Source organism: Capsicum annuum, chromosome 1 (assembly GCF_002878395.1).
Source record: "Capsicum annuum cultivar UCD-10X-F1 chromosome 1, UCD10Xv1.1, whole genome shotgun sequence".
Lineage (NCBI taxonomy): Eukaryota > Viridiplantae > Streptophyta > Magnoliopsida > Solanales > Solanaceae > Capsicum > Capsicum annuum.
In genome coordinates, this window is record NC_061111.1 from 12,402,808 (window position 1) to 12,421,374 (window position 18,567).

Here is an 18,567-nt window from a genome sequence, read left to right on the forward strand (position 1 = left end):
TGTAGTATATTTTATAAGTAGTAGTATATATAAATTGAATGGTGCGTATACACGTGTATATATCTATTATAGAAGTGTATATTTAATGTATACATGTGTATATGTTTTATAAATTGGATATCTTCTGTAGAAGTATATATTTAACTATACATGTGTGTATATTTTATAAATTAGTATATAAGTATATATATATATATATTGTAATGTATATATAATGTAGTATATTTTATAAGTAGTAGTATATATACATTGAATGGTGCGTCTATACGTGTATATATCTTCTATAGAAGTGTATATTTAACGTATACATGTGTATATATTTTATAAATTGGATATCTTCTATAGAAGTATATATTTAACGTATACATGTGTGTATATTTTATAAATTAGTATATAAGTATATCTATATATATTGTAATGTATATATAATGTAGTATATTTTATAAGTAGTAGTATATATACATTGAATGGTGCGTATACACGTGTATATATCTTCTATAGAAGTGTATATTTAACGTATACATGTGTATATATTTTATAAATTAGTATATAAGTATATCTATATGTATTGTAATGTATATATATTGTAGTATATTTTATAAGTAGTAGTATATATACATTGAATGGAGCGTATATATGAGTAATTGACTAATTGTGTATGTGTGTATATGTTTTTAAAATTCTAATGTAGTATATACTATATATATAGTGTACATATATTATTTAATGTATTTATAATGTATATAGGTGGGTATATGTAATGTATATTGAAAGAAAGTTTTTTTTTTTATATATATTTTTGATTGAATTTGACCGATTTTGTAACCGGATTTGATCGGGTTTTGATGGGTTTGACTGGATTGGGTTAAGTGGGCCAAGTTAGGGTGAGTTTTAATTTTTTTACTGTTTGGTCTGGTCCGGCCCGACCCGTCTAGCGCCAAAACCAGTCCTTAATCGACCTTCAACCTGATTAAAATAGAAGGGCCGATTCCAGATTGGTCCAGCCTGTTTGACACCCATAAGTGAAAGCGAAATAATATATATCATGGATATAGGCTACAATAAGTATTGTTATGCATTTTATTTTTCTAATTACCAGCTTCACTTGCTATAGATATTTACGGATAATTATCTTTTAGACGACTTCATAATATAGATAATTCTTTTCCCACACTATCAAGTGTAGAAATGTTAAACTCTAATTTTTTAATTGCAGCCCCTAGAATTTGTCAAAGACTTACAAGTCCCATCAAACAAATTTCATTTTCTTAATATCAAATCAGAGACAAGAAATAAAATATGATACATAAAAAGTAAAAAGTAGAAAGTTCAAAGCTTATAATCCTTCAAAGCTCAAACATTGCGGCCTAAAAAGCACGTTTAATTTGTCATTTTTGGCAAGTAGTAACACATAAACATTTATTCTTTCCATCTTAGGATTTTTCTTTCAAAATTTTAATAGTGATACTTAATAAAAATTTATTTCAAAGTCATAGACCAAACACAATTTGGTCTGCCTCGTTATAAGTGCCTATCTTCATTAATATCATATTATTCTACGACCAAGTAAAAACATTGTACTCTTATTTCATACAAGTATACTCGATTATTAAATTGATACATACGTTAAAAAAAATTGTAAATGGTAAGAATAATTTTATCATTACCCTTTGAATGTAGTAATAAATTTACTATTTTAAGAAATATATTGAATAATGAATATATTTAATAGTAAGGATAAAACGGATAAATAATCCATCGATTTTTTAAAGTATAAAATATTATTGAATATCTATTTTCTATATAACGAACAAGCAAAAATAAATGGAGAAAGCGTAACAAACCAATATTACCTTAAAAAAGGATATTGTACATATCAAAATTGGTCAAAAATTGATTAAATTTGTTATAATTAGCCAATTCTTCTTTTGTTTGTTGTTGTTATAATTAGCCAATTAGGGGTTGGCATAGTTCGAGGTTACGTTTTTGTGTATTTGGTTTGGATTATCGATTGGACTTGAAATTTTATTTGTAAAATTTATAGATCTCATAGTGGGTGGCGGACTTAGTACTCTAGATATTTAGATATAAAAAAAATTTAAAATTTTTATATCTTATATTCGATTCTACCCGTATTGTATATGATAGATCAGTATGAATAAGTTCAACTGTAAAGATTCAAAACGTTAGTAACCTACAATCCTATCAATTTTAATTTTAAGTTCATTAGGAAATCATACATGTTGATGATAGGATGATTTCAATCCTTGTTAACGGTAGAAAGTTATACATTTTAAAGAGCAAATAATTGAGGGATTTGCGGTTGATAATGTTTATTTCGTGTATTAAAGTCAAAAATTTGAAATATCCAAACAGATTAAACCCAGAACTGAACTTTAAATATCCAATCTAATCGAATTGTAATTTCCAAATTGAAAATTGAAAATTAAAACCAATATTTTTATATCAAATTTGAACAACCCAAACGCCCTCTCCTAGTTATAATTGTTAATTAATTAATCTCTACTTGCTTAAAAAAGAAACATAATTATGTCTAAATGACATGCATACTATATTAAATTTAGTTACATTTAAATAACAAAAGATTCCATCTTTTCAAAATAACAATTAAAAAAGAACCATAGTACTTTTTTTATTCTTAATCAATTTAGAAAATGATTCAACCATCTCAATTAATAGAACCGCCATCGCCTTTAATTTATTTTCTCTCTGTGTATGTTACGTGGAGAGGAGCTTTTCGACTAACTGATAAAATTATTATTATGTGATCAGAAAATTACGATTTCGAATTGTGAAAACAACTCCGTGCAAAAACTGTAAAGTCAGATAGGATACAATAGATCCTTGTGGTCCGATCCTTTCTCGAACTCTGCATATAATGACAACTTTAATGCACTGGGCAATCCTCTTCGTGTACGTTGTGTGTATGTGTGGAGACTTTTTTTTTAATATAAGATGCTGTTGGTTATTTAAAGGCCTTTTTAGTACTTCCTTTGTCTCATTTTATCCGCCCCAAACTGGGATGACACAACTATTAAGAAAACAATGATTGATAATGTAATTTTATCATTTTACCCCCCTTAATTGTGTCTTATTGTTAGTTTCAATATTGATGGATGACTAATACCAAAGCATCATTTATATTTTTAATGATGTACTCTTAATGGTGCTCCTCCTCTTTGCTATATTTTTCAAGAATGCTTATAATAAGGAGTAATTAATTACACTAAAGGTATAATAGTAAAAAAAAAAAAAATTATCTTGTCTTAATAAGTAAAAACGAACAAGTAAAATGAAATAACAAATTAAAAAATTTGGAATGAATAAAATGGGACAGATGAAATATATTTTAAGTCAAGATTCATCTGTATCTGTTTCCTAAATCTTGCGAATTTAGTAACGTACAATAAAAGTCAAAAGCAGATAGAAGAATATTGTTGGTTATGCTAATTCTTATGTAATTAAACAAATACAAATAGCAATTTTATATCTTAACAGTCTGATTAATTAACAGAAACAAAAATTAAATACTCATCAGTTCTATGTCGTGACTCGCCGGCTTGACACATGGGGGCAGAATATTTTGGCCTTATGCATAGGTTGATGTTGTTATGTTAGGCGGAAAATTGCATGTAATATATTCAAATATGGGTAATTTTACATATTTGATCTCAATAAAAAAAAAAAAATTTAAAAAAATAATTTTTCTTACTTTTTAAGTATAGTACAAGTATCATTTTACCCCTTTACATCTCAAATGTATTTTTTAAACTTTTCATACTTATTTGTCTCTTAAATTTTATTTTTTATTATTTTCATTTTTTATTTGTCATATTTTAATTCACTTGTCTCAACTTTTATTTTTTTCCTTTTTTTCTTTTTTCTCAAACATTATATTTTTCTTTTTTTTTTAATTCATTTATCTTTAACCTTTATTTTTCTTTTATTTTTTATTTTTAGCAGTCTCTTTTTTTTTTTCTCATTTTTCTCAAATTTTATTTTTAATTTTTCCTCTAATTTTTTATTTTCTCAATTTTTTTAATTCTTCACTTTTTTCTTAATAATTATTTTTTCTTGCCTTTTTTTTTCTCACTCTTTTTTTTTTTATTTTTCTTTTTTGTTTGATTGTTTTTTTTTTTTTTTCTTTTTTTTTTCTCTTTTTTCTCAAACTTTATTTTTATTTTTTCTCTCATTTTTATTTTTTTCAATTTTTTTAATTCTTCATATTTTTCTTGATGTTTATTTTTTTCTTTTCTTTTTTTCTCAATCTTTTTATTATTTCTCTATTTTGTTTGATCATTTTTTCTTTTTTCTCAACTTCTATTATATTTTTCTAATAAAAAAAATTGGATAATCTGCATAGGTGTCTTTTTTTTTTTACATCAAAGCAAATTTAAGGGCATGAATTATTGTTACGAAATTCTTTGAAAATTCTTGAGATAAGTCGTGTCTCTAAGGTGAGAGTTGTAGGATATCTCATAAATAAAGACATAATGTGGTAGTGTCAACTCTGCCCGTGGAGCATAATTTATTACACCCTCCGTTTAAAAAAGAATGACCTACTTTTCTTTTTAGTCTGTTTCAAAATGAATGACCCCTTTCCTTTTTTGACAATATTTTAATTTCAACTTTACCGTGGCATGTTTAAGACCACAAGATTGAAGGACATTTTGGTATATTTGACGCAACTTTAATTTAGGATCACAGGAATCAAAAGTCTTTTTTACTTTTTTAAATTCCGTATCAAATCAAACTAAGTCATTCTTTTTTAAACGGAGGGAGTATTTGAAAATCCTTGAGTTAAGTATTGTCTGTAAAGCAAGAGTCGTAGAACATCCCATAAATAAAGACACAACCTGGTAATGTCAACTCTATTATGTTTCGAATAGAAAATAATATTTATTCATCACTTTTCAACTTAATTTTAAAAAATAACCAGTATTATGAAGTTTCATATTCTATAAATGCAATTTTAAGATTATGTCTTGGGAGTTTTTTGGTAGCAAGACTACATGTAGTACACAAAGACAGTGTCTGTCGAGTTGAGGAGCTCCATTAGTGATCACTAAATTAAAATGTGTTATTTTTATTCTGTATGGTAAGGGTCGGCCATAAGGTCAAGCCACTAAAGCTAGGGTTTTGGGCTACTTATATTCAATTTTACTGATCAATTCAATTTTGAGACACGCAAAGTCGATTAAAAAGAAAAGTTCTCTTTAGCAAATTTTTTTTATTATTTTCATGGCTCGAATTCAAAATCTCTTGTTAAGAAAGGATGAGGCTCAATTTTTACCTATAATAAATTTATAAATTAATTATTCTTTTAAAATATATTAAGCTAAAAAGATAAGGCCTATTATCAAATTTAACTTTATGCCCCGATATGATTAAGCCGTCTACCAGGCATATAACCATAGCCATCGTTGATGTTGAGTATAGAATTTAGACGGTTAAGAGAGATCCAAAATTCCAAATAGACTTGAAAATTTACAAACACTAAACAATTAAATGTGGGACACAAGAGACCAACAAGGCTATATTTTGTCCTACATTTTAATATAGCAAGTGGGATATTCTTGTAATTTTTATCCAAGAAAATAATCCCCACCAATGACTAATTCATCATTTGTCTAAAATTTATGAATAATTGAGGGGTCCAATTAGATATTTCCCCTTTTCCTTGTCCAACACTTTGGCTCTCTTGATATATAAGAATTTAAATGGAGAATATTACAAAGACTAGTTGATGTTATAATTGCTAGGAACTTACTAGTGTTGCTTCCTACTTTACTTTCAATAGTGTATTGATTATATAACCTTTAGATTAAAGAAGTGGAAAATTTTACTTAAGTTTCGTATTTAACTTCTCTTGTGCAAGAGAAATATCTTATTTATCTGCAGACATATCAAACAATGCCTTTATATGCCAAGTACAAACATTGAGATTTGATATTTTAAGATGAAGGGATGAAAATGAATCATGTTGATCACTTAATATATAGGAACTCTCATTTTCAATATCATGAATGTTTCTTATTGACAATTCAAATTATTCTAATACTTTACTTTAGGTATGACACTTCATGATATATTTCAAAACCACGTGAAATTGGATTTTGTAATTTATTAATCGATCGACATCATAGTGGATACCACATAAGATGTCTTATACCATAATAATATATAACTGCAATACCACAAATGAGGTTTGAGAAGGTAATGTGTATGCAATCCTAATTCCTATCTTGTGGTAATAGAGAAAATATTTACGATAGACTCTCGATTTAAAAGAGCAAATCAAAGCAATTATAAAGATATACTCGTAATTCACTATGACAAATTATATGAAAACAGTACATAGTATTCTAAAAGAAAAAAAATAGTACAACAACTAAATAATATGACAGATAAAGTACAAGAAACAATATAAAATAACAAAAATCAAAGAACAAAAAACTAAAATAATATGAAAAGAGAAGCAAATAATTAAGATGTTCCAAACTAGCTATCACCAAACCTATCCCATGGAAACACAAGATTCCTTATAAAAAAAACTTCTCCTGAGTTTGATTTATGGGACATAAACAACTACTTCACCACTAGGAAGATATTGAAAACATTTTCCTTTCTACCTGAATATTTTTCACGACTGTCATTATATATACTAACATTTTTCTATCAAAACCTAAAGCGTGGTAGGAAAGAAAATATTAAAAAGGGCAGCTAGATGCACTAAGACTTCTGCTACATGTGTAAGTCAAGATTCACAAGTTTCTATTGTATGTAATTTTAACTTGTACGCGAGAGACTTTTACTGTTCTCATAATATTTATCTAAATTATAAATAAATACTTTTAAAATGTAATATCATTTTATCTATGTAAACAAAACAAAGTAAATATATAATATTATTATATTTTATAAAAGTATTTTCCAGGAAAACATTTTCTTTCATACAGAATACACCCTTGATCATAGCATATTTCTACCAAAAAGTAAAAAAGAACTTGGTGGAAGTCATGGTCTATGTCTACTACAACGGTGAACTCCTTGAAATGGAATAAAAAACGGCTCACAATCAGAAAACGACACATTCATTTTTTAACGTCACTACCATATCGTTTTATCTTACCATTCAAAATTTCCAAATTATAATTTTTCAAAATACCAAATACAACACGTGATGATTGAAAAACTCTACCCCTCTAAAAAAAAAAACTTTTCTCCTTTGAGAAGTTACAAGGAAGCTCATTATCCTCTCACCAAAATCTAACAGTCTTTCCAACAAACAATATTTTAATCGTTACAATTATTTAATCACCCATCCGTGCATGCACCATTTTTCATATAAATATCCCTCATTCACCCATTCCATTAATATTAAAAAAAAAAAAAAAAATAATTAAAACACTCTCACAACTTCCATTTTATCAATACACACAAAAAAAAGTTAACAATAATGAATACGAATTGTGAAGTAGAAAATGATTTTGAAGTTCTTGAATCAATTAGGAGGCATTTACTTGAAGATTGGGAAGCTCCATTAATGAGCTCTGACAATTCAACAACGTCGGAGTTCAGCCGTAGCAACAGCATTGAATCAAATATGCTTGCAAATTTCTTGTCGAATGAGTTCGATTATTCATCTGGAATTTTCCATGACCATATTTTCAATGAAAGTGGATTACCTAATATCAAACTGGAGCCACAAACTTCCATCGAATCACCTGAAATGTGGTATTTACCGGAATTTGTGGCTCCAGTAACCAGCTCTGAGAACTCAACAGCGTCAGAGTTCAGCCGGAGCTGCAGCATTGAATCAGAAATGGTTGATAATTTCTTTTCTAATGAATTCGATTATTCAGCTGGAATTTATCATGACAATACTATCAACGACTACACAATTCCTACGTCTCTGCCGGAGGTGAAACTGGAATCACCGGTGGCAACTACGCCTCCGCCGCCGCCACCTCCTGTGGCGGCGGCGCCAAAGCCGGCGAAGCATTACAGAGGAGTGAGAGTGCGTCCATGGGGGAAGTTCGCGGCGGAGATTAGGGATCCGGCGAAGAATGGAGCGAGAGTGTGGCTCGGTACATATGAGACGGCGGAGGATGCAGCGTTGGCTTATGACAAAGCGGCGTTTCGCATGCGGGGGTCACGTGCATTGCTGAATTTTCCGTTGAGGGTTAATTCAGGTGAACCGGAACCGGTTAGAGTTGGTTCGAAGAGATTGTCAGCCTCGCCGGAGAAACCATCAACAGTGTCTTCATCGACGAAAAGGAAGAAGAAAGTTGCTTAAAGGGGAGACAATAGGTCCTAATTAAGTGGTCCTGTATAGTAATTACAAGTAAATTATTAGAGGAATCTTTTTTGTTTGTTAGTTTTTATTGGATGAGTAATGAATTTGTTCTTTCTTTCATTTCTTGGCTGTGGTTAATGAAATTAGCCATATAATATAAGATGATTACCAAAAAAAAAAAAAAATATTGTGATGCCGAGAAAAAAAAAAGTCTTCAATATTGAATGTGGTAGAATAATTAAGGTCTCTTCATTTTTAATTAAAAGATGCAAATTCAAACTTCGAGTGAGAATAAAATTTTGCAATGAGCCTAGCAATATATAATTCAAATATAGTATATGAACATTGTCCTTAAAGTGAATCGTGCAATACACAATTTAAATATAGTCAAACGTACGAATCCCAAACATTGGATGCGAAATAAAAGCAGCTAAAATGAAAAGGTTAAATTTACGTATTTCATCCAACTATGTAGATTTTTATTATATTAAAATGAATTGTTGCTTATGTGATAAACCTAAAAATTGTCAAAATCGATCTGAAAAAAAAAAACTAAAAAATAGATCAAAATAAAGCTTACTTCACGGAGTTGCTAAGGTTGTTTTTCTCCTCTATTTTTTTTCAAATATCTTTTTTAGAAAAGCAGATTCCATGAGATTGGTTAAACAGCAATAAACAATTCTAAAAAATATTAATATCGATCTCATGAGGTTCTAAATAAATGTTGAAAAATATAATGGCGTTATGAGATCGGAATTAAAGTCTGAAAAATATAGCGACTTCATGAGGTCCGTATATTTTTAAAATAATGAAAAATAAAATATCCATTGCAATCTCATAAGGTCAGTATTTGAATTAGCTTTCTTAGGAGGTCGGGTTTTCAATAAAAAATAAAAATAAACTTAATCTACCGAGGTTGATTTTTTTAAAAAAATAAATATGAAGAGTAAAAATAAAATAGAATCTTAAACAATAGATAACAACGATCTAGTGATAGATCTTACTATCCCCAAAGCTGAAAATTCGAATCAGGCCAAGTGATGCCTAAAATTACTTTTCCAAAGAAAAACCAACCTAGCGAGATCATATTTTTAAGTATAAATAATATAAATATCAATTCTTTTGAAAGTAATAAAGCCCTCTCCCAATTTTTTTAATTATTTTATTTTTTCTTCTTATTAATATAAATAACATAGCCGACATATACATAGTATTCTGTGTATATGTTGGAATTTTTGTAATATATTTAGAGATTTGAAATTTTTTGTAATATTGAAAACATAAGTTGTGTATTTGTGTAATTTTTCGTAATTTTAAAACCTAATCAGCTCTCTTTGAAAAAACAACCATTCATTTTGCAACAAACAATTGAGGTCGATTTTCAATAAAATCGATCTCATGAAGTCGTCTTCTTAGATCCATTTTAACAATTTTCTTAACAATGACAACTTATTTTGCACCTTTGCTCTTCAAGCTACGCCCCTTATTCGGAACTTCAAGCTATTTGCCAATTATTTTTAATTTATGCAATTGTGCGGACAATTATTCAGGTTAATTCTTTTAAAATATAATAAATCTCCTTTAGGGTAAATTTTATTTATAGTCGCTTAACTTTATACCTATTACGCAAAAATCACTTTTCTTTTATTCATTTTATCCATGGTCACTTAACTTTGTATCTATTACGCAAAAATCACTTTTTTTTCATTCATTTCATCCATGGTCATTTAACTTTACTCCGACCATCACAAAAATCACTATGACCGGATTTTACAATAATTCCATTAGAAAAATGATGCGGCAATCTTAATTAGTTCTTAATTTTAATTTAAGTGAATATACAATATATTACTCATATGTCATATCTTGACCCTTTTTATACGTGTACAACCCAATTTTTCTTATGAATTATTTAATGAAAGAATATCAATTTTTTAATTGATTAAATTACCTAATGAAGACTATTTTCATAAAAAAAATTTGATTGATATTTTTATGAAATAAAATTATACTTATATATTCTTAAAATCCTCTAAAGTTGAGACATGTGTTGGTAAATTATTTTTTTCCTCTAATATTATGGCATGTAGTTGATAAAATATTTTTCTCCCTCTAAAATTGTGACATGTAGTTGATAAATCTTTTTTTTCATACATTCTTTTTATTGCCACTTCAATCTTTGCATTCGGTATATCATAACAATATGATAAACTACTCTATTTATTGAGTTTGTCTTTGTATGTTTAATTGTTTGACTAATCGATTAATTCTCTTAAAAAGATTTATTATACTATTCAATTTCTGATAAATTACATATTGTTTAATCAATTTAATTGATAAATATAAAAATTAGATATCCTATAATTTCTTTATCTATTAAAGTACTTATATTTTATAACTTTTATTAACAAAACTGTACGTTAATATGACATTATTTGTACAAATTTTGACAATACTTATTCAATAGCACAATTAAAAAGATTCTATTTAAAATCTATCTTTAGCATGTTGATTTATCTTCAAAGAATTAAAATAATTTTTTTTAAAAAAATAATATCATACATGTATCTTTATTTTATGTGTTTTGAAGAATTTATCTTGTTTATCACTCTTTTTCGATGCACCTTTTTGGCAGATGAATGCAATATTATGAAATGTTTCATAAAAATATCAATTAATTTTTTTTATGATAGGTAATTTAATCTATTAAGAAATTGGTATTCTTTCATTAAATAGTCCATAAGGAAAATTGAGTTGTGCACATATAAAAAAAGTCAAGATATGAGTAATATATTATACATTCACTTAAATTAAAATTAAGAACTAATTAAGGTTGTCACATCATTTTCCAATAAAATTATTGTAAAATCCAGTTATAGTGACTTTTGTGATGGTCGAATTAAAATTAAATGACCATGGATGAAATGAATGAAAGAAAAGTGACTTTTGCATAATAGATATAACGAAAAAGGTACAAATATACCCCTGAACTATAGTAAATGATACATATATGCCCCTTGTTATACTTTGGGTACGTTTATACCCTTACCGTTAATAATTTGGTGCGAATATATCCCTAGCGCTAACGACTTGCTATTGTCAAAATCCTAACGATTGAACTTTTTTTTAAATTTTATTAGCCTAAATAATTAAATTATCCTAAATTAATTCCCACGCCTGACCCAGACCCGATCCAATGTCATGGAACAATCAAGGGAACCCACAAAACTCTTGCGTCTCCACCACAAAACTGGAAGGTAGAATCTTTCTTTCTTCCTCCATTACAGCTCAGTCATCACCCACCATACTTGTTCCACATATCGACATAAAGAATGCTTAGGCAAAGATATCCTCCGTTTCTCCAAATCAGGCAATTCACCAGCAATAGCAACAGTACTATCTTCCACCTTTTTATTACCAAGATTCAAAGCATAAACTTGTCCTTTAAAAACATTATTCATTGCATCCAATGTCTCTTCCATTATCACTTTCCCCATCTTTCCTAATATCCTCAGGCTCTACACAACTCCCTCCAACAAGAAATTATTCCCATGGAAATTTGGATTGGAAGCTAAGGAGAAAATCGAAGAAGAAAAGAATAGAGTACTCTACTCCATCTATATATCATTATCAATGGGTAACACTGTATTCTGATCTAGTATGATATGTTGCTTTATTTTTGATAAAGAAACAAACGGAAAATGGTAAGAATCATTTTGTCAGCATATCCTGCGTCATTGTATAGTAGCATCAGACCTCAAAGAGGCAGTTGATATCTGCACAGCTCTCTTTACAGTGTATCCCCTTGTTGTAAAGAAGGAATTAATCCATTGAATCTCGTGTTGAGATACATGACAACATACCCAGTGTAATCCCACAATACCATGGGGCCTGGGGAGATGAAAAATACTCAAACCTTATCCCTATCTTTGTGGGATAGAGAGTTTGTTTCGGATAGACCTATGGATCCAAAGGAGTGTTTCCGAAGAAGGATTGCAAGAAAATTATTTATAAGAAATAGAATATCATTCGATATTTGGATATGTAAGTAATTAGATTATCAACTAGATTTTTATTTTTCTAACTAAATTTATTGTACTATACTAGACTAGTTACTTCTTAGATTGAACACATCATATATTTATCTTGCATATCTATAAGTTCCATAATGGTGTATTATACTGAAAGCTAAGACACAATCCCCAAAGTTTAAGATCTGATATGCTTTGAGCATGTCTGGTTGTTTTCTCTTTGTTGGTAGTTTGTAATCTCTAATGACACCTAATTTTTGCTCTCTACAACTACGTTTAATCTCAGGTTTCTTTGATTTTCAAATAAAATTATAACAATTATTTTTTCTAAATAAACGCATTTTAAAATATGTATTTGGGTTAAATTTGTCATTTAAGTGATAATTATATATTTTCGTATTTGAATATACGGGATTGTATAAATGACGTCATTTAAATGAACATTTTCATCAAAATTGGACTTTAAATCAAGGATTATTTGGAAAATAAATATAAATAATTAAATCTTGATTTAAATATAATTTATTCTTACAAATAATCTATTTGGAGAAATACTTGTTTAATTTTATCGAATTAAGAAGCTCAGGATTAAACAATGTGTTAATTCGTATCAAATTTTGATTTGATTTAGTCCATCTATTATATTTGACTATAATTGAAATAAAATTGGTCCCAATTGCAATGCAATTGGCCAAATTGATTTTCAATTTGGCCAAAACTTAAATGAATTGGTCAAATCCCCAATTCCCATAACCTAATTAACCCCAATCTCAATTTTAAACCCATTTCCAAAACCCAACCGCCCCGGGCTCAATTCTCTTCAGCAACAAAACAACAGCCAACCCAACAATTCACACTGACCCGACCCACTTGTCTCCTTCTTCTTCAATAGCAGCACCCAAACAGTGGACAACAATAATCCACGACAACACCAGCAATGTCAATACCACCAATCCGTCTTCGACCCAAATCCGATAATCCCAACCCAAAATTCGGCTACCCATGTCCGAACTGATCCGAGTTCATCATGAAACAGCCCAAGGTTACGACAACAACAATAGTTTCAGCAAAAATCCTGCTCAAGAATCTTCTAGAAAGAGGCTAGGTGGCAGCCCTCAACGTTCCAAAAAAACCTAGCTGTCAAGAATCCATTTGTGGTTGTTAGGATTGTACCATGAAGGTATGCATGTGCCCCTTTTCCATTGGTTGAAGAAAATCCATTCCCCTAAAATTTCTCAATTTCGAAATACGATTGGTGAGCCGGAGGATCTTTTTGGTTTTGAATTCAAAATGTCCTATTTCGAAAATCTCTAAAATACCTAATTCTATTTTCTATATAAAGACCCCATGGGGTCACTGTTCGGGGGGGGGGGGGGTTTCTTCTCTTTTTGGGTAGGAAAAATCAGGTGGTGTTCAAAAATTTTGGGAGGTTTAGAATTTTTTCTTTCTTTTCTTTAAAGGGTTTGAAAGTTTAGGCTGAAAACTCGAGGTTTCAAAATTACTTGAGTTCGAAGGTTCGAAGTAATTTTTGGTGAAACTGAAAGGAAATTCGAGAGTTCTAAATTCAAGTTGAATTTTTTAGTTGAAAGTGATTTTCAAAATCTCTAAGAGGAAAAAGCAAAGAGACGCTCTGTTGGTAGTAGACATTGCGAGATTCCGATAGCGACAATTCTTACTGATAGCTCGTCGTCCCGGTTGCTGCCCTTAAAGAGGTAAATACACTCCGTTTACCTCCTAATTTGATCTCTTTTCTCCTTCGCCTTTTTTCTGCGTAGCTGGTATTGTTGTAATCATGACTTTATTTTGTTGGGAATAGTTTGATGTAGTCGTAGTTGTAATGAAGTTTTGCTGAGAGCAACCTCTATAGCCTCATCGAAAATAATCGTATGTGCTGGGTTGTTTGCTGTAGACGTCATTTCTTGGCCATAGGTTTTATTATGATGCTTGTTACTGTGATGTTCATTCTTTTTGCTCTAGTTAATGTCTTGTGTTTTGATTCGCTTTAAAGTTTATTGTTTTGCGATAATATCGTCAAATAATGGTTACTGTTTCTTTTGAAATCCGACTATCGTAGATATACTCTTTAGGTTTAATCACTAGCTTGTTATGCCTAGAGTATTGTAGTCTTTAATTAACAAATTTATTGTTTTTTAAACCCTTTTATTATTCTAGTTTACTATTGTTGGTAATTCATTCACTCTTGGGTTTGTTTTTTGATTGTCTTCTAATTAATTGTAAGCATGGGAAGATGTTCCTCAAATCCCTCTCGACAAGAAATGTTAAGAAGGGGATAACGAATACATCATATAAGTCCCTTACTTTACTGGAAATGTTTCTTTGTGATTGTTCGTTTGTTGTGATGACTTTATTTTCTCCCTTTGTTGATATTTACCAGCTCCTGATTTCACATTCAATCCCTTAAAAAGGTCAGGAGTATAACTCACTGTTTGAAGTCTTAATGTGCTAAGTTTGACCTTGATTGTGTAGTTTAGGATTCGTTAGCTCATATGTTGTTATGACGATTCGCAATCTTTTCATCCGTCACATTTAGTAGTATAAATATTATTTGCAGCGATGGGAACTTAGTTGAAATAAAATATGACTATTTGGGATTTGCTGGCTCTCAGAATTTTTCATCATGTTTCATACGGGGTTTTCTCATTTTCTTTGCCTTTATGAAGTGGAAGTAGTTCAATTCTCCTCTGTACGCTGGGACTAACTGCTATAGCCGTTATCGTATTTGTGTTTTACTGAAAATAGCTTGTCGTAGTGTTGGTTGTAAACTTGTAATCTCGTTTTACTGGAAAATATGATGTTGTGGAATTATGAGAAGCTAAATAGGACTTTGTGATAAAGGTTGACCGACATACTAAAACTATGGTTCTAATTTGGGTGCGGTTTTGAATTTGAGTTGTTGTTTTAGCATTAATCCTCGCCTTTCAATGCTAGTTATATTAGCTCAACTGTTTTTCATAGTTGGATATATTTTTCTTACCTTAGTCTTAGTCCCCTTTTCCTTATATATTTTTTTTACCACTAAATACTGATTTATCATCTTACTTACTGTTGTGATCTCTGATTCTTGATTTCGAGTATGTTATTGCCTGTGGTAGCTTAGATCCATTGTAGCATATTTCACCTTGACGAGTAGTTCACTGTCTTAGCTAAAATGGTGTTTGCTGAAGCTCTTTGATTCACTATTTGTAGTAGCTTATATCCATGTCAGTTCTGTTGATTGGATTAATTTGTGAGCCGATTGTTAGTCTCTTTTATTTAAAAGAAGGAAAACCGTAGCCTAGCATAATGCAAGTTCTATACCTTCTCAGTTGATAATTCGTGAAAGGCATTTCATTTTCCCCTAAAATCAAACTTCCTTTTAAGCGTTTAAGCCCACTGTATTTGATTTGATCGACAATATGTTTCAGTATGTTTAATGGCATGATAGGATGGATTCCGATATAGTTTTGATTAATTTTGAATAGGATAATCCATTTTTAGGATGCTCGATTAATTGAGATAGAAAATCTCCCTTTGAATCCACATATGACTTTTCTATGTTGGTTTGATACGAGTAAGCCTTGTTATTTCCAAGTGGTTCTCGATTGTTTACTGGGACTGTACTATATAATCTTGTGCTGTTACGTTTAATCCTAATTCTCATACACCTCTTCTCCATTTTGGTTATGAATGTTGAAATTATGTGCATAGCATAATACTTGCGCCATAGTTACCCATTTTCCCATCTTTTGGATATATAAGTATATGTTGATGCGTACAGTTGTGGCTTGTATCAGTATATGTTTTTTTATGTTTTCAATTTTCATATGTTCAAATTGCAGGAAGCTTACCTTCCCTTTTTCTCCATTTTCTTTTGTTGATCATGCACTAATTTTCTTTATTTCCCTTGCTTTGCATGAATCCACCTTGGAGTCCAAATGGACTCTTCCCCTTTGCATTCTTTAATGGGCCAATGGGGCCCATCTCGTTGAGTCAAGCCCAAAGTTCTAAGTTCAAAAGTGATCCTATGGCATATAAAGACGAAGAGTTGGAAGAAGAAAGTATGGGTTAAACCCCATTGTTTGAAGCGACAAAGGGGATTTGAAAGCTTCATTTTTATTTATTTACATTGTCGCCTTTAGTTATTTATTTATTTGTTTGATTATTTCCTTATTCATTCGTTTAAGGCCTCGAAGTCAAAGTTGTACTTAATACAAGTGAAGTGAAAACTCAAGCCGAAAAAGGTTCGAAGACATAGAATTAGGACAGGGTCGACGGTTTGGGCTTAAAAGCCTAAATCATTACTTCTCCATTTTTTTTTATTTACTTGTTTACGTGCTTCTTTGCTAACCTAGTTAAATCCCTAACTAAGTCGCTAAAAAACTGATTTCGCGAAAAGCTTTTCCTTAATCAATTACTTTTCCGACATCTATTTTTCAAAGTTAGTCAAAAATGATTTTCAAACAGTTCGGATAACCGCAAGTTAGCTGACATTTTAGGTGCCTAAAACCTTCCTAAAACGTTAATAGGAACCACTTACCTAGAATCTCTAACTTACAACGATTTTTCTGTTTTGAATCGTTTAAAATGTTTTATAAAGGTTTCTTAATTCCTTTTCAAAATTAAGTGGCGACTCTCTTTCAAAAGTCAAAATTTCTGCAAAACAATCTATATTCACTGCTCAGTCTTTAGTCATCTGTTAATGACCATGACGTCTACTATGGTGATGACTGTTGGACTTATTAAAGTAAGGAATTTTGTCAACTGTGAGAGTAATTACTAGGAAAGTTCTCTAATATGCTTGCAACTTCTAGGGCGCTCACGTAGGAATTATCAAAGTAGTTACTTTATGCTTGTTTGTTGTCCAAAATTGCATTTACTTGTCATTGCTTGGAAATATATTGTCGACTCTTTAAATGACATGTAAGTGCTTTCAACTTGAGCTAATCGAAAGTATTTCTTGATCATTTTCCTCTTGCAGTATGACTGTTATTTTCTTCGCAAAACAAGGTAAAGATTGTTCCTTGGCTCCTATGAAGGAAAGCTTGCCACCAATAACTTTTGAGTTCCAAAAAGGTTTTACTCAGAAGTTTAGGCAAGCATTTGGAATTGGCATTGATTTTTCGATGTTTGAAGAGGCTGAATTGTCCAAAGATGGTGAGGCAAATGTGTATCCACTTGCGGTCAAGGCGGAGGCAACATTAGACAGCCAAAGTGGGGCAGAGGATGGAAATGCAGCATCGGGATCCACTAATTCACAGATTACTCAGGCAGTTTTCGAAAAGGACAAAAGTGAGTACCATGTTAGGGTGGTGAAGCAGATCCTCTAGGTTAATGGCATGAGGTATGAGTTGCAAGAGATTTTTGGGATTGGTAATTCAGTTTAAAATGACTTCGATGGAAATGATCTTGGAAAGAATGTGTGATATGCCTCTCTAAACCTCACGATACTACTGTACTTCCGTGTCGGCACATGGTATGAATCTGCCCTTCGCTTAACCATATATATTGTGTCGTTCTCAATATTTTCAAAAACATCTGCAGTGTCATGATTATATGTAGTATAGTTTATGCAGCCTGCAGTTAAAAAGTTTTGCTAATAGAATCTAAATACAATTCCTCCCATCACTTAAGGCCCTCTAGAGGTACATCTTCTGTTTTATACCAGACAATTTGTGGATTAGTGAATATATGTTATAGCTAATTGTGGATTAGTGAATATATGTTATAGCTATATGTGAATAATAAATTAGTATCTACAGATAGGTCCCGAAAAGTAAATAATTTATTTACTTTTGGTACCAAGAGTTAATTATATTTATCAAATTAGCTAATTGTCTCTTTTAGCCTTGAGGGATTTATATATTTTGTAATAGTTGAGTTGTGGGAAGGAGAATTATCATCCATCTTTTCTATTCTAAATTCCTTAGTTGTTTTAATTCCTTGTTTTCCAAGTAAGAACCGTATCAGTGGTATCAGAGCAATTTCTTCGGCTTTGTGGGAACAAATGGCAGGTGAATTCGCTGAAATTCGCACCTTGTTACAGAAGATTTTCATGGAGATGTCTTCTTTCAGTACGCGACAAGATCAATTGGAGATGCAACATGAGAAAACTCTCCGGGAGCTCCAATTAAGTATGGAAGAAAGAAGGAGAGCAGAAAGAAGGAAGGAGATACCCAAGTCGATTGAAGAAGGTGAGTTGTACTCTCCATCTGATAA

At 30.5% G+C, this 18,567-nt stretch overlaps 1 protein-coding gene and 1 pseudogene across 1 annotated transcript; both read left to right on the forward strand.

Moving 5' to 3' along the window:
- The first annotated feature begins 7,296 nt into the window (after positions 1–7,296).
- LOC107868079 (ethylene-responsive transcription factor 1A) lies at positions 7,297–8,440 on the forward strand. The gene has a single exon (XM_016714653.2). It carries the CDS (start codon positions 7,481–7,483, stop codon positions 8,318–8,320), a length of 840 nt encoding a protein of 279 aa, XP_016570139.1. The 5' UTR covers positions 7,297–7,480; the 3' UTR covers positions 8,321–8,440.
- An 8,890-nt stretch (positions 8,441–17,330) lies between these two features.
- On the forward strand, positions 17,331–17,830 carry LOC107864944 (annotated as a pseudogene).
- Positions 17,831–18,567: the final 737 nt, after the last annotated feature.

What these genes read in the sequence shown, in the direction of transcription:
- LOC107868079 (XM_016714653.2), top strand. Translation starts at nt 7,481, where the DNA reads ATGAATACGAATTGTGAAGTAGAAAATGATTTTGAAGTTCTTGAATCA.